Raw genomic sequence first — 17,803 nt, forward strand, 5'->3', positions numbered from 1 at the left:
GCATTCTTTCAACCACCATCCTGTACTGTTTGGAAACTCACATAGGGAGAAGACTCCGATGAACTTTTTGACATCTCCCACATCAGTAGAGGGCTTGGAGGATGCTGTCAAAAACACTGATCATTCTTCTGTTCACAGTGGACTTACTCATCCCAAACTAGTCAATGTAAATTTAGGGTTACAAAACTCCAGTAGCTGAAAGTTATTCTTTCAAACACAGTTGTAGGCTTATCTATTTGATCTAGTCACACAGTAACATGGAACCTGTAGATGCTTCTGCTAAAGCATCTACAGGTTTGTCTTCCACAGTCCAGAAGCACTGGTTCATCAGGGAGTATATAGATGCAATGATAAAGGCCTTCATAAATTCTCTACCCCATCTCTTTCTTCATATGGCCAGACATCCAGAACAGTAAAAATTTATCCTGGAGTATCTTCCTGGAATACTTGTCCCAGACATAAGGCTACATGCTCCATTCTATCCATGTTGTGCCTTTCTCTGATAAACAACTTGACAACACCAGCACTCACTTTGTAGGTGAGCAAAACAGAATGAGCAGAAAGTAGAAACAAGGTTTGTTTCCTTGTGTCAGGCCACATGTAATTGGAAGGTAGAAGCAGCATACCACTGTTATCCATGAGAGCTACCATGTGGTGTTTCATGAAGGGGTTCACTGGGAGTTCACAGTTCAGAAATCTGTGGTTTGTGTGAAGGTCTGTGGCACAGCTTTCCTCCAGACAGTTTCAAAGTTCAGGCCTAATGGGGATGCCAAAGCCAAGGAACCAGACTAAATCTAATCCAAAGTGAAACCCCTAAAGCATGATGACAGTAGTTACAGCAACCCCAGCAACAACCACTTTCATCTACTCATCTGTTTCTTTTGTGATTCACTACTTATTAATGCAGACAAAACCTAAAATTACATTAAAAAAAACTACATGCAATCAAAAGTACTTCAAAATGAAAAACAGCAAATGCAAACTAAAATGTGGTTAATGTCATTGTGAAAATTAATTATAACTTCACAGTGCTATTCAGGAACATTCTGCATCCTTGTTGCATGCAAAATTGTCTCAAGTTGGGGAATTTAACTTAATTAAATTTATTGCCAATTACAAAAGCTTTAATTACCAATTTGAGTATTGAGAAACAAGACAAATAGTTAAAACACCCAACCAAAGAAAACACTTTTCATCCCTCTTTGTCTCCACTTCAGGCACCTCTTTTTTCTCCTTTCTAATCCCCAGACTCCTTGATTTTGCCATTACATAACACTCAGTCCCTTTGGAAAGGCAATGGAAGGGTGGGGCAGTAGAGTAAGACGAGTGCATAGTACTTGCTCTTTTTGACTCTTTTTTTCTCGCTCTTTTCAACTGCTTTAGTATGGATCCTCCACCAGACAACATCCTTTGGGACTGTACCTTTCCAGCATGGATTAGTCCATTGTTTGCAACACGTTCAGAGATGTACCATCATCTATGTTTTCTTTTGCATGTCCTTGTGTATCTCCCGTCTTTCCCTTCAAGCCTATTCTGTTCTTTCCCTCTGTTATTTCTGTGTTGTTTTGTCTCTTGCATCATCTTCCTGCCTCCTTCTGTGTCTTCTTTTACATCTCCTCATTTTACATGACTCCTCGCATCCCTCCTCCTGTATTTTTACTTGTGCCCCCTGACACGTTTTCCTTTGCATTTCTCCTCTGCTGTGGTGTTTCCTGTCTCTAGCAGATTCTGACATTTCTTAAGTTTGTTTTCTCAGAGATGCCATATCCTGTTTGGTTCCAGTTTCAGTTGTGCAGTGGGTCCACACTGCCCTTCAATGAGCTCGCTTTAAACAGCTGTGCCCAGCACAGGACATACTCTCCTCCCTGCCCTGCAGCTCCCTAAAACACCTAGCATGTATGCCACATACAGTTTTTAAGTTTTTATCTCCACCATAATGATCTATGGATCCCTGATTTCACATAAATGGACAAAGAGCAATGGGTACTAGCACAAAAAAAAAAATCCCGTGTCATCAGTACTTGAAAAATGGAATTAAGTTTTTTATGATTGTTCTTTTCTTAAGAGCTATTTACACCTGCATTAGTGTGAGAGATGTATTCACTTCTAGAGACCAGATGCCATGACAACACATGTGTGTTTTTTTAGGTATACCAGTTCCAGAATATGGAAAGACTACATACTTCTGACATTAATTAAATTTGACTTACCATAACAGAATCAAGTTTTTGTTTCACCTTCTGCATTCTCATTGAGGCTCTTGCAGCACTGACAAACTGATCTGCTGGAGACATCACTGAGTTTTTTTGTACAGGAATTTCAGAAAAACTGCTAATGAAGTGTGGCCCTCTTGGTGCAGCTGTGGTAAGTGATGAACTGAGATCTCTTACGAGTTCAGCTTCCTGTTGAGCAACTGTAGAAATAACCAATATTAATGTCTCAGGTGAAGCCTTACATTGCCATGGGAAAAAAAAATTGAAAGATCACAGCCATTTTGCCAGCCATGTCTTCAGTCAAATACCATCAAAAACTGTACCAACAGTGCTATAGAGAAAACCTGAAAGTGACATGAAATTTTCCCCTTACTACCCCATTTTCCCCCTAACTCTTCTGATCACAATATCTCACTTCAGTTATCTGTGTTTAGTAATCTCTCATACAGAACTGGTATTTTTGTATTGCTTATAAACAATAATGTTCCTCATACAGAAATATGGCATTGGGTGGGGGGAAAGAGTGGGAAGAGAAAGGAATTTTTCAAAGGCAATAAAGATGTAAAGCCTGCACTGAGTTCAAGTTGGTGACATTTCACATTGTTTCCAGCCTAGTTCAAGTGAGTTTATGATGCCTGAGTAATATTTCATAAGTTGACAGACAGGCACAGGACACACTGACTGACAAGTTGACTTTTGCAATTTTTTGTACTATGGTCTCAAGCCAGTAAATGTTGAAAGAATTCTTTATGGACATTCTGCCCATTATATTAATGAAACTGTTGGTATATCTAAAACACATGCTGTCAGAGTCTTAAAAATTAGTATTTTAGTCAGAGACTAAAATTAGTATTACTGTACTATTAACTCTTTCAACACTGTGGCAGTATGACTATTTTCTGAAAGCAAAAAGAGTGCTTTTAACTAAAAAGGAACACAAAGATAGTTACCAACAATACAAAAAAAGACCACAACCTATGCAAAGCCTTACTGTCAGCAGTTAAGCAGTCAGAAGACACAAATAACTAAGACTGTGCTGTACGGTCTCTAAATGTGTATGCACATATATATATATATATATATATTTCAAAATACTACATTAAGTTTTTTAAGATTCACGGTCTGTTCATCAAAAAAATCTGAAGAAACCCTTCACCCCAAAAAATTTCATTGTTTTTTAAAATACCAATATCCTACTTAATTGAGTATAGCACTGAATATTAATGACAAAGTCATTCCACTTAATGTTCCCATAAAAGTCAACCAATTCAACAAATAACCTACACTGAGATTTTATATGAGTAATCCTACTACTACATGTTACTTAAAAAGCCACTGTATAAAGACAGGATTAGCTTTACAGATCTATGTCCCCTGCAAACATAATTCATACCAAAAAATTACTGCATATTAATTACTGGGGAAAAAATGCATATTTTAATATATTAAATATTAAAATTAATAATTAACACATTAACTCTCTAGATGCAAATATTCTTAATTGAACACAACTATCAATAAAAGCCTGCGAAGGACAATCTGAACTATACTTTGTATACCAAAAATTCCAATTTAGCATTTATTACTATCTTCTCTTTAATATAACATGGGGAATGAGCATATCTCTGAAATAATGACATCACAGCTATAACAGCTATTTCTCATAAGTCTATACACTCTCATTCATTTCTATACAGCTCCTCAACATTATTTTGTAACATAACTGGCACAAACTACTCATATTCTAATTAAGCTAGTAATCAGTCTTCCAAATAATTGTATTTTCTGGATCCATAATCTATCCTGATATTGCAAAAAGGGCTTTTGTATAATGCTGCCTATATATGATAAAGTGCTGCAAAAATCACACAGTATGAAACACAAAAAAAATTGAGTGACCTCTGGTGATTTTGGCTAGGCCAAAACCCTTGCTTAAAGCAGCATCACATAGAACAGGTAGTGCAGGATCATGTTCAATTCAGTTTTGGTATCTCCCAGAAAAAAAGATATGCATTATCATCAAATGACTGTTTTCTTTTCCTCTCAAAAGAAGTACAAATACTAACAAATTTCTTCTAAAAATAAAATACTTACAAGTGAGTATCAAGAAAATTTGTACTGTACCTTTATAATCATAAATGTATACAAGTATTGGATGATTTTGACCAAAGGCACAAAAAGACACCATGTGTTCATGTGGATGAAAGGCAACATCACGAAGTGGAGATGTGAAGGAGAGATCAGAATATATGGCCACCTGATCTCCTGCAGAAGTGAAGTAAGTGTATTAATGCCATGGAAAAATATTTGAAATATTCAATACAGCACAATAACAGTTGGTTAAATCTTGCATTACTGCAATGTTTGACACTGTAAATAAACATTCTTCAGTCAATTTCCTGATTGAAAAGTTGTATTTTGGCATAAGACACAGGAAATATTGCATGCTTTTAAGTTGTTCAGTAAGTCAGAAAAGTCAGTGCTGTTGCAATAGCTGCAGGAAATGCCAGAGGAGAATGCACCAGGTTAGATGAGTTCTCTCGTTCTGATAAGCACGTTCTGGAAAGGTGGCGTTCCACAGTATTTGTTTGTGCTTGCATTGTACAAAGATAGCCATCTTACTTGTGGATTTCAGCTATATAACACTGATAACAGGAGTGAAAGTTGAGGAGAGAATTATTAAAAAATATAAATAAAATTACGTCTTCAGCTGATGGCACTATAAATGCAAATATAGTGTGTAAACAGAAGTCAAAATCCAATAAAAACATACTAATAACAAAGTTCCTCTTTCCTTTGAGTTTTATAATTTTTAAAAAGTTTTCAGGCATATTATGTAGATGCAGAGATGCAAGCTAACATAGTCGGAAACACGGAAAGAAATTCACAACAGAACTATTAGTTATCTGCCAATTTCAAAATATTTACCCTTTTTATTTTAAAATACTATATAAATTACAATTACAGATAGAATATAATGTCATCAAATCCAAAACAGTATTCTGATACTTTCTGCTCTTATTTTCATCTCTTTTACCTCCTGTACAAGAAACTCTACCCTACATTTTTGTCACATTTTTTCTGAAATATTTTGGTAGCTATTTTGAAACTCCTTGGCCTGTGGACTAATTCACAGTGAAATCTTATATACCACACACAAAAAATATTCAGTCTCTGACCACCCACCACAGAGATGAAGTGGTTCTGCACAAGGGCCTGTAAACAACACAACAGAAAAACTTACCTGACTTAAAACATTTTTTGTGCATTCCATCTTAAGATCCTCACCACATGTAAAGAGCTGCAGTATACAAAAAGCTGAGCCTCAGGTGCTCCAGTCATGCTGGATATTACAAATGTTACCTCTATTAATTTCCTCTAGAGAATTAAATCTCAGAGATTAATAACAGCTATTTAGAAGGTGGAGCTAAAGCTTCAGGATTTAAGAATGTCTTACCAAGTTTTATTCCATATCAAAAGTGTTTCAATAAACCTCAAAAAATCCTTTCCCCCTCAGCTTTGACAATTTGGCTTAAGCCCATAAAATAATTAGTTACCTGTTTCTGGATTCCAAACATAAGCCTTTCCATCTTCACTTCCTGAAAACAGGAACGTACCACACGGTGTTAAGGTGCTGTGAATCTTTTCTCTGTAATTTGTGGCACCTACATATTTCTTTGCCGCCAAGCTAAAGAAAGTTTGCAAATATAGAAGATATATTCAGGATAGACAATTTAACCTTTTAAGTGTCACTTTCCCCTCTATTTCTCAGAAAAATCAGTACACCTTGCATCCCAAATAGATATGCAAGCACACACTTTTTGCAGAGTGAAGTACTTATTTCCCCTTTATTTTCCTTAACCTTCATAATGCACCTGACAGTATAGATAAAAATGTACATCCTTGTCTTTCAGAAGAAAACGGAAACCCTCAGATCTAGACAACAGATAGAGATGCAGTAATTTGCACTATCTTGATCCTGGGCTTTGCAAAAAAACAGGGAAATTAGCACTATTATACCAAGCTCTGTTAGAAAAGCTTTCATTATGGTTCTTGAGCTTGAATGATTAAACCTATCCAGTAGCTCTCTTCAGCTCTTCAGACTAATGTCTCCTTGGTCAGAAAACCAGCAGTACGATCAACAAATTTCAGACATAAATGCTGATTTGCTATTAATGTGTTCAATATTATTTTTGAACTTAAGTATCCTAATCTTTTTTCAGTGAAACACTATTGGTCAGCACAGTAATAATGATCTACTACCAAAGTCTGTCAGCATCAAGTAGGAGAGAATCCACAAAAGGATGGAAAGAGGATATATCATCTTGTAAGAGGCATAGCCTGGAAAAAGATACCAAAGTTCAACATGGACACTAACCCAGCAGCAGTACTACAATGCAGAACTCATGGCAAGAAGAACACCAATAGACCACCATGCCCTCAAGGACAGAAGACAGCATTATTTCATATTTGTTACTGCAAAAACAATGGAGGTATGCTGGGAGAAGTGCAGTGCATTTAATATTACAGGAAAATTATTTTAAACAATATTCCAAATAAATATACCCTAGATGATCCCACAGCAAGTCCATATTAGCCCAAATACGAGTTTTAGCAGTATGAATAAGAAAGATAGTATCTCTGAGATGTCATTAGAAGAGCCCTGCAAGATGTAAAACAAACCTTCATATGAAACTCTAAGGAGAGGGCTGAACTAAAACCAAATCCCTGATCACATACCTAAGTGACAGGACAGCAGCATTATCCAAAAGATCAAAAAAGCAAGTTGAAAGAGGAAAGTTAAGAGCGACCAGCTGTCAATCAAAGTGAATTGTGTTCATCTGTGACCTCCACCCCCTCTTTTCTCATGCAGGGAATGAACAGTTAATGCTGACGTGTAAAATTATCACTGCTGGGTATCTGACCCTGTGGTTTATTGATAGACTTAGAAGTCAATGTAACTGTGGGCTGTGGTCAAAGTAGCAGTCCTGGTGGTGTCCTCTCCACCCTTATTTTCCCAGGCTCTCCCTCATTTCTTCTCTAGTGTTTGGGCAGCTATCAGATAAATTTGATCAGAGATTTGATTAAAATGAAAATTAATCATTTGCACTTGTAGGCTAATTTTTAGTTGGATCAGCTCACTGATCTGACTTACCCCGCATCACAAGATCTCTAGAAATGATAAAAAAGAAATGCTTGGAATACACAGCTAAAGGTGTGGGAGATTGCAGGAGATGGTACCTCCTATGGATAGATTTGCTTAAAATAATTTTGAAGTTGCACCCCACATTAAACCCTTTCTTACAGATTAATATGCCTGCCCATCTTTCCCTCTCAAACTAAAACTCTCTGCACATTTTAGTAAGAGAAGCAACAGCAGAACACTGCCTAAAAAACTACAGGTTCTCTCTCTTAATTCAGCAATTTCATGCTTTGATTGAGTGGATAGTTCAGCCTCTAGCATGGTCATTATAATTTATCATATACAGAAAAAGAGAAACGTCCACCATAATACAGTAAAGTCCTCAGCTAGTTCAAACATTCAATCCACTACAATAACAGAATTGCTTAGTTTCAAAATGACCTTCAAGCTCATTAAGTCCAACTGTTAACACAGCACTGTCCCATCCACTACTAAACAATATACCTAAGGGCCACATCTACACAATTTTTAAATACTTCCAGGGATTTTCTGTGTGGTGAGGGGTGGAAAGAAACCTGCAAAATTAAGGATTAAACATTTTAGAAAAGTTGTTCATATCTTTAATGTGACTTTCCAGAACATAGAGTTCAGGTGCATCTTATATAAGTAAGCGATTGGTGAGAGACTCTGCTCACTCCCACCCACTGAAAGTACAAGAGGGAATGCACATAAATTGAAATATAGCTAATTCTGTTTAAAAAGAAGAGAAAAGTCTTTTATTTTGAGGGAAAATGAACACTAGAACATGTTGCTGACAAAAGTTGTAAAATCTTCATCCATCGAGACATTAAAAATCCAACTGTATAAAGCTCTGAGTAGCATCTTTAGAAGACTAACATTGTATTCTTCATGCCACTTTAGGCTCCCAAGTAATCTAGGAAATTTTAGATATTCTGTTCTAAAAGACTTACTCAATATCACCCAAAGACTTACTCAATATCACCCAAAATGTAACACAGCAGTGTTTTGAAATAATTTCCTAACCCTAACATTTCTATCCTTGATTATTAAGACATCTTTTTTCTCCCCAGCTACACAACTAATACCTTTGCAGAATTTATTACCCCATGTAAATTTTAAAACATAAAGGAAATACACATTTGTCACCAAAAATACCAACATTCTGAGATCCATAATTCTCAGGGTACTGTCTTTGGCATGGATTAATAAACGCCTTCCATTTGGATGCACTTCCAAATGATTTACTGGTGTTCCTTTAATATCATTTTCTTTTATTTCCTACAGAAGGATGGAAAATAAAGAAAATTATATAACTTTGTGGTTTAAAACTCGTATTTTGACACATTATTGCCCATTTTTCTCTTGCATCACTATTTTTCTACTCAATTCATTTTATTTGGTTAAGGAAAAAGTTCATTCCAGTATTAAGGCATTACGTCCTAGACATCAACATTTTAAAACCACGAGGCAGATTTTGTTGTGACTGAATTTCTAAAAAAATTAAGCTGATGACGGAAATGCTGATTTAACATTAGGGCTCTAAGGTATGAACAAATGTGTTTTTTAAAGCCTCTGGTCCATTTTATTTTTGTCTCTAGAGAACAAAGCATTTACCTGTTAAAACAGTGCTATCAAACTCCAAGTATCTTCATGTTTTATAAATAAAAAAAAAAATACAGAATCACAGACTCCTAGAAAATCCTTAGTTGCAAGGGCCCCCACTATGAACATCAAAGATGAACTCCTGGCCCTATACAGGACAGCCCCAAGGATCACACCGTGTGCCTTGAGAGTCCAAATACTTCTTGAATTTTCTCAGGCTTGGTGGTGTGATCACTTGCCTGGGGAGTCTGTTGCAGTGCCCAACCCAATTAAGTTACAAAACAATTTTAAAAAATTAAGTCAGTGAATCACTGCACACTGTATCAGTTCTTCTATACCATTTTTAAATAAAATACACCTCTGCAGTTAAACAAAAGGTAATGTATTAAAAAAAAATTAATTCAAATCAGATTTCTAGATTTGGAATAGGTCACATAAAAATTACAATGCTCATTAAGAAACCTGTTTACCTTATTGACCTTCCAGTGTTGAAAAAGGTGTGGAGAACTTCCTTTGACAGGTGTATCCCAAACTATTATCAGTCCTGAACTATCTCCTGAGAACATGTGGTGTCCTGAGAAACAATGTCTTATAAGCAAAATACCACAAAATAATAGTACAGAAAATAAACAATATTTTGTTCTCTTATTTTTGTGAACAGACAAATACCAATTCTTCCATCTCTTTTGCTACTGTGCACATGCATTTTGCTCATATCACATAACATAAGCTGATACCACAAATCTGGATGCAGCATATACATTCAAAACAGAGGTGAAGAACATATTGTTAATTTTTTTTCATTTTTATTCATATTCTAAAAGATTAATTCTAACAGAGAGTATTTACAGCTCAATGAGCTTCACATGATAGCTCAATGCTTACTTACACATTGAGCACTAAGAGAACCTTGAACTAGAACATACAGTGTTTTCCAGCACTTGTTCTTTAAGCACAAATATTTATTCTTTATAAAAATACAGCTTTCCTCTTTGTAGTACCTACTCCAGTGACTAAATGAACCACCTAACTATTAATGATGTCACTAATACTAGAGAAAGTTAAGCTTTAACTTTCACCCATCTTCAACTCTTCCTCTACTAGTACATCTCAGTACAACATTCACTTTCAGCTGTTCAACCTGCCAGTTAACATGACTCACAATGGTCAAATCACCGTTCTTTTCTCTCCATGTCTCCTATTCTCTGTCAATATTGAAAATTTAATCACCTTCCCACTTCTTCAGCCTAGAGCTAAAATTCTCACAATCTAATTACTACCACCTTGTTTTCTTTATCGATGGATTTGGGTTGAAAGGGACCTCAAAAATTATCTAGTTCTGATGCCCCTAAAATAGGGAGGGACACCTTCCACTGGAACAAAGCCCAGACCAGCTGCCCTTGAACACCTTCAGGGACAGTGCATCCACAATTTCACTGGGCAACCCATTGTCTCATGTCTCAGTACGCTCCCAGTAAATAATTTCTTCCTAAGCAGAATACACTGCCTCCGTGAAGTAAGGAAAACTAGTAAAACTCAAGATGGTCTTCAATTGGAAAGACAACTATTTGTAAAAGCAATATTAACTACATACCTTCTGCATCAAAACAAAGTGTGTTGATGAAACTTTTATGGCCATCAAGCTCCTGTAGCAGTTGCCCATGGATTTCTTTCACATTTGCATTCCAGATTCTAATCACTGAGTCGTAACATCCTGTCACAACCAACGAGTCAGCAACTGGGTGGTACTTGGCAGTGTAGACAAATGAAGGATGAGGGAAAACTCTCACTGCAGATGCTGCCTTCATTTCTATTTTCCACATTCTAAAAGGAAACAAAGTAAGAATTTCTGCTGTATAAAGCAGTCACACACAGAGGTTTAACTGATGCCCATATTTTGGGCTCCTTATTCTAGAGGCAAATGCTTGCAAGCACTTAACAATACCTGTTTATCCCGCCAATTTGTTCCACCTCTTTTTAATCCTTTATTATGGTACTTTCTAATAAGAATGAAGAAAAATTTACTACTTTACACAGTATTTGGTCTTCAAAGCAAATTAATGACCGCTTACTCACTTAATGGATATATTTCTCATTTTAAAATACTCACTCATAAAGAATTCCATTAAATGAATTGGTTTCTTTCTTTCAGGAGTTATAAATAAATTAAGCTCTTCTGGGTTATCATTCATTTAAAACAATATCAGAACAAGAAAAGCCATAAAGGAACATTTAAGGCCAATAAATATAAATAAAATCCCAGAAAATTTTAGAATAATGATTACCAGCCACACAGTCACCATGACCTCAACGATGCTTACAACACCTAAATTAACTTCTAACTGTTCATCTATTTCCTATCCTTTGCTAACCATAGCTGTAAGATCAGATTTTTGTTAGCGTTTTCTATTTCATGGTATGCATTTTATTAGTGAGCCATCCACAAAGAATAAAACAGTACTTGGATCACTAAACACAGGTGAGCAGCACATTATATACAGTATTCAGTTACAAAATTATTGAGTTGTTTTAGTGGCACCCACTTCTGGTGAGGCAACCACACCTGGTGGCTATTGAAGAATTCTAAGTTTACTCAGAGGTGACTTAATCACAAAATTGTAAAATTGTTAGAGTACAACAATTAAGCTGCAATTTGATGCAGAAAGGTCAAAAGGAGTTTACCTATCTTTCAGAATGGTTTTAATCTAACAAAATAAAAATTAATTTATTGCTCACAAATAATGTGGGACTAACCCTTGGGAAGGCTTGAGGAAGACATAGAACACTATATAAAGAAGAATCCACAGAAGTTCATGAATTTACCTTTATGTTACCTTAGAACTCAGTATGAGATAATCCAAATAATAAACTGATAATGACTTTAAAGCAATGGGGTGCTGAGACTTTTTAAGGAGCTGAAGGCAACTCACAAAAAATACAGGAACTAACTCATACAGTGACTGCACACAGTACACAGAAAAGGAGGCTGACCACTGCAGTTTCAACTTGCTGCCACAAATACAAGAATTGTGGAACAGCTTGGCCTTCTTACAGGCAACATAACTGACTGAAATTGATATTTATCTCAATATAAAAAAATTTTACTTAATCCACTCCCAAATTTAAAAAAAAAAGTGCTGAACTCTCAACACACTCTTTTTTCTGCCTAAATACAAGCAGCAAAAAAATACTAGAACAGTTCCACACATACAACATATCATTTAACAATTCTTCTGTCATTTCAATTATGCAACTGCCTGTAACATTACTGAGCTGCATATCAGAAATAATAGATAGGGATCTGAAGGCCTAAAAAACCAAAAAAAACTCTATGAAAATCAATGAAGTTGTTCACAATAAAACTGTACAGTGTCCCAGCAATATTTCCATGTGTATGTACAGCTTTGAGGGTTTTGTTTTTCAAATCTGAGCAGATCAATATTTTCACATTAACACTGTAGGGAAGTACACTTTAATTATAGCGGATTCAATTTAAGAAATAACAGTATCAAAATTCATTTACAGAAATTCAAGCTGAATTACTTTACTAAGTAAAAAAAAACAAAAGAACACCACCAACATTTATACAAGCAGAGTAGTAAATTTACACACATAACTTGAATCTTAAACTTTCAATTGCCTGCCTAGTGTTCAAATTTGCAACCTTAATACTGCATTCATAGTATGGCAATTTCTCCAGGAACAGACTATTACAATTGTCTCAGTGTCTTCTCCAAATAAAAGGTCTTTCAGTTTTTTACGGCACTGTAGATTTAGACTAGTACTAGAGTTTTTGGAAAAGCTTTCATTTCAAATACAAATATATTACAAACAGTAAATAGTGTAAGTGATTAACCCAATCACAATTTTTATATTATTTAAGTCACACGGTAACCAAATCTTTAATTAAAACATTATAGCACAGTTTGTAGTAAAACACTGTATTAGACCACTTTCTTTTCAACTTCTGATGGTATCTGCCAGAACACCCCATCATACTGACCTGACAGTGCCATCAGAGGAAGCAGTAAGAAGGTATTGATTGTCTTTTGACCAACAAAGATCATACACTATGTTAAGGTGACCATAAAATTCTCTCAAGAACTGTCCAGAAGGAATTTCATACACTAGGGAAGTAGAAATAGAAAAGTTTTGTAAGTATTTGCAGTCAAACAGATGTACCTACTAAAGCCAAAGTTTAGTGCAATCTCAGGCTGATCTTCTGCTAGCATAAATCAATTAACTTTCTTTATCTTCTCATTTTGAGGCAACAGGATGAAACAATTGCTAGGTATGAATAGACAGCAAGCATATACTTCCACCTAGTGGTTCATGGATGTCACAAATGTCTTACCCCCTAAGAAACACCTTATTTGCCATAAATTATTAGAACCAGATTAGGATTATGCTGGTTTTTTGGGTTTTTTTGTAATTCTGAGAACTAATTGACCAATCTTAAAATATTTTAACACTGAGATAATTTTATGGGGCTGCATAAAAAAGGAATCTAGAATTACAGTTCTTTGCATTTAAACACTTTGTGTACATTTAAGAAACTGCTCTTTCTAAATCTCAAAACTTTTATGCAAGGTTTAAGAACTATGCAGTTCAAGCTACCGTGATGAAGCAGTCAAAAATTTGAGTTACAAGAAATGTTTGTACTTCAACTGAACTGGATCATGGGAGACAGCAGCTTCCAGTAGTCTGGCGATGGTAACATTCCGGTATCCAACTTTACAGACAGGTTAGGAGAAAACTTTACATGAAAAGTGTGTAAAGTGGAGGCTTAAAATGTTATTTCCCTCAAAACATTACAATCAGAAACTATGCTCTTTCTGCAAACTGATTTAGTATTTCCATTAGGCCTCTGGGCAGAAATGGTGTAATTTCATACCATTAAACTGTGTATGTGTAACCAGATAGGAAAAGCCAGTTCCAGCCCTATCAACACAGAAAGAGCATTTTCCTCAATGCTCTTTAACACACAGAACAATTGTCTAATCACAACTACAAACCAGAAACTAAAAAAAGCACAATTTAAAAATTAACTTCCCTTAATCTTTAATTTCCAAATACATGGATTATAAGCAAAAAGTCAAAATGTATTTAAACTTACAAGCAATGGGATAGCCACTCCTTCCTGCACATGCTGCTGCCAGCGTTCTCCCGTCATGAGAGAAGCGGATGCAAAAGCAGCCCATATCTCCACCTCGCAGGGAAAACAGGTGCTTGTTGGGTATCCGGCAAGCCTGGCTTTTCAGGGAACAATTGGTAGGAATATTAACTATCCAGTGCAGGGAACACACTCAGCTCCTGACATGCAGGAGCTCTAAAAGGCTAGTAACATCTTAATGGCATTCCAAAGTAAAACTCAGTGTATTATAAACAGAGACAGTTTTGCAGCACAACCGAGGCCCCGTGAATGTGTATCTCTTCCTGCCCCATTATTGCAAACAACTAACATGTTTAAAAAAACCTGAAAAAAACCCAAATTGAAATAAATTGTTTCATCTTAAGAAATGCTTAATAACGTCTACCATCAGTGATGTAAGCTGTGGAGTTAGACTGTAAGTCAAGGTTGTTTAAGGAGCCTAAGCACACCTTTTAGTCACCTAATGACTGCACTGTGAACTCATAACCTTTCGTCTTCCACCAAATAATTTTAAAATTCCTCATCTGTATTTAAATATCTGACTTTTAAAGGCAGAATCAGAGATGAAGCACCTCAGAAAACTGAACTGGTATTTTAGACCCCTTTCCTTGCTCCCAACATAATACCTCTTTTTGACCCAATGGCTTTTTCCCCAAAACTAAATTCAGAGTTTAAGGTGAAGGGCAACATCCAGAGTAGCTACGTGGTTCTTCAATGCAAGCTCTTTCTTTTTTCATAGTTTAAAGATGTCTTCAACAAACAAAAAGAAAAGTCAAGAAAATGTATTTCTAACCAAGCTGAAGTCTGAGAACTGGCTTCCTGTCTTACTTCTTACTCTTTCAAATTCTTAGCAAATTCTGCAGATTCTGACTATTCTGGTAAAAAAATGCATATTTGCTAAGGTTAAGCCTCCTCTACTATCTATGAGAGATCTTTGTTTTGTTTAATATCTTTGTTAATTATTTTAATTAATTGCTTGCTTCATAATACTTATAAAAATATTGAAGTTATTTTCATTTAAAATTCAAAGAAAAATGCTTCACCTGTCCAGGCAATCTTGACCATTTAAATGGCTCCTTTTTCTCCTCTAAAGAAGGTTCACATCCTTCTCTCTGGAGCTCAGACAGCGCTGTATTACTTTGTTCCTGTTGAACAGCTGCCATAGAGTGAAAAGAAGGACCAACCTTAAGGCAAACAAAACTAAGTATCAAAGAAAAATATTTTTAAAGTGAACAGTGTAATTTCTAAAAAGGTTAAGAAAGATACTTTTAATTTAAATGTCTTGCATTTTTATATCTGAAACACAGAGACTGGAAAAGGTTAATACATGAGAACTGCATTGCAAAATGTCATTTAAAGTAACCAGGAGTCAGAAAGTAATCAAAGCTTCCAAAGTTGTGTCAATCCAATGGTATCACAATTTTTTCAAATAATTGATTATCTCCTATTTTTAGTAACTATCCAGGTCAGTGAAAATTAGAATTACTCCACTATTGTATTGTATTGTGCTACTGAGAGGGTGCATATCTCACCAGGCTTGCACAGCCCACCCTTCATAGTACAAAAGTGAGCAGAAGAAGTTATTATCACAGTTCTAAATACAAATGGGAAATTATATAATAGAACAATATTGTACTTGCACCAGAGAAAAGAAAACACCACAATTATCTTGAACACCCATCTCAGCACATACCAGTGTAAGCCTATTTTTAAAGCAACTTTCATATGTGAAAAAAATATAGCTCACTACAGCTAGAGGGTGCAGGGAAGCAAAGATAAGTAACTTATCTTCTCAAAGAATTTTTACACCTGCATGAGGTCAGTGACTTAAAAATGGCATTTCTGCTAAGAAGAAGAAATGCTCATCTTCAAGAAAGTACTCTGAAAGTTTTCAGAATGCCAGTGGTAAACATTCAAAGTTATAGGTAGGAAAGTATGCCTATTTTTCAAAAATACCTATGAAGGGCTGAGTTTGAAACAACTATCTTGAGATGTAACATTCTTATTATATATTTTATATCCTGCATGTAAGCACAGCTTTTATACACCTGCATACAAACAGACTCACATGCTCTACCTAGGTACTAGTTCCTACAGAAAAGTCTGCATATTTGCAAATATATTTAAATATTATATACTTAACTTACATGATCTGGCAGTTTTAGGCCTTTTATAGTTACGTATAAAGTTGATGGGTAACGATTTCTAGGACATTTTGCCCACCAGTCATAAACCTCAACAACATTTGAATGTGACTTGGTCCTTGAAGGTGGGTAATATAATTGCAGACGAAGTTTTCCACCCACATTTAGAACTCCATTTGCACCTACAAGCTGGAAGGGTGATTGAAAAGAGGAAAGAGGAAGAAAGATGAACACAAAAGTAATTGATAATGTCTAATATCTAACCTAACAGCATAAACTCTTGAAATCATTTCCCATTGCAGAAATATACTAACTCTAAAAGTGACAGCGAACTAAGCATGTATTTAATCCCCCCAGGATCAAATAATGAAGATTAAATCTTAGATGGCAGCCTAGTTTCAAAAGATGCTTCACAGCAGTAATATCTTGAAAGTAAGAAGACCTCTGCAGTATTTATTTTCTTTTTTTTTTTTAAAGTACTTGTTAAAATCAACCAAATCTCAAAGAACTGCCAATCCATAAACAGCTTCTTCCAAATCTGTCCTCTTTGAATGCTGCAATGAAGGGCATTGGGTAGGTTTTTGTTCAGAGCAAAAGATACAGCAGTGTAGTACCCTCTCCAACTTCAGAGGACACAGAGTCATCTCTACTGAACCAAAGAATAACAGAAGCACCTACTGCCATTAACATTGGTCTGTCTTGAATTGAGACATTTCTACTCTGACTGATACAGATGAAAGGATAATGCAGGCAGATGCAGTAAGAATGAAGAACAGGCAACAATTTTATTCATAATTATGAGCTGAAAATTTATTCTTCCCTCCGTTCAGGAGTAGGTTGTACTGAATGCCTGGATGCACAATTCCTACCAGCTCTAACAGGCCTGGGATAGCAGACCCCTGATTCCAGTAGATTTCTCCTGGGCAGAGCTCAGAGGAATCTCTGTGTTGAATTGCTATGGAGGCCCCCATCCCTTCACCTGTACTTGCAGTCCATTATCTTCTCCTGTATTTCTCACAATTCCTCTATGTTGTGGACTGCTCAATGATTGCAAATGACTATCACACACAAGGGTAGGTGTAAATAAACAATCCTCAGGAAAGTGAAGTATGTCAGCTCTCAAAGAACTAATTGACACATTCAAGTTTCTCTTAAAAGGCTAGAAAGTTACACATGTGCTGGCTAAATTACCCATATCTCACATTTGGCACATTTGTATCTCAACAAATGTATTTCAAACTCTGCAACTGAAAATGAAAAGCATTCTATAATTAAGTTAAGGAGTCTTATCAAAGACTGGACAACTGAAAATGCCACCAGAATACAGAACAGCTGAGGTACAAAAATTAGTGGATTTGTCATTTTCTTCACATTCACATAAAGAAAACCCTAAAAGAAAACAACTTTCTGCACTTTATGAACAAACAAAAAACATGTTACACGTTCTACACTTCCTTGAAAAAGACATATACTTTAATGTCAAGCCTGTTACTGTGTTGATTTTATGGGGTGGAAGAAGAGGAAAAGG

The 17,803-nt window shown here is 35.7% G+C and overlaps 1 protein-coding gene across 4 annotated transcripts in view; it reads right to left on the bottom strand.

The window, feature by feature from the left end:
* The window catches only part of AHI1 (Abelson helper integration site 1), an 84,823-nt gene that overhangs the window by 51,284 nt on the left and 15,736 nt on the right, over positions 1–17,803 (bottom strand). For all 4 annotated transcript variants that reach the window (XM_064413256.1, XM_064413259.1, XM_064413258.1 and 1 more), the window contains 10 exons: positions 16,279–16,464; positions 15,175–15,315; positions 14,096–14,228; positions 12,983–13,106; positions 10,574–10,803; positions 9,450–9,553; positions 8,537–8,655; positions 5,771–5,901; positions 4,338–4,478; positions 2,211–2,413 (listed from right to left, as the gene is read on the bottom strand). In XM_064413256.1, the coding sequence (XP_064269326.1) occupies positions 2,211–2,413; positions 4,338–4,478; positions 5,771–5,901; positions 8,537–8,655; positions 9,450–9,553; positions 10,574–10,803; positions 12,983–13,106; positions 14,096–14,228; positions 15,175–15,315; positions 16,279–16,464 (1,512 nt within the window). The remainder of the gene's footprint in view (positions 1–2,210; positions 2,414–4,337; positions 4,479–5,770; positions 5,902–8,536; positions 8,656–9,449; positions 9,554–10,573; positions 10,804–12,982; positions 13,107–14,095; positions 14,229–15,174; positions 15,316–16,278; positions 16,465–17,803) is intronic.

This window comes from Passer domesticus, chromosome 3, assembly GCF_036417665.1.
Source record: "Passer domesticus isolate bPasDom1 chromosome 3, bPasDom1.hap1, whole genome shotgun sequence".
Classification (NCBI taxonomy): Eukaryota; Metazoa; Chordata; class Aves; order Passeriformes; family Passeridae; genus Passer; species Passer domesticus.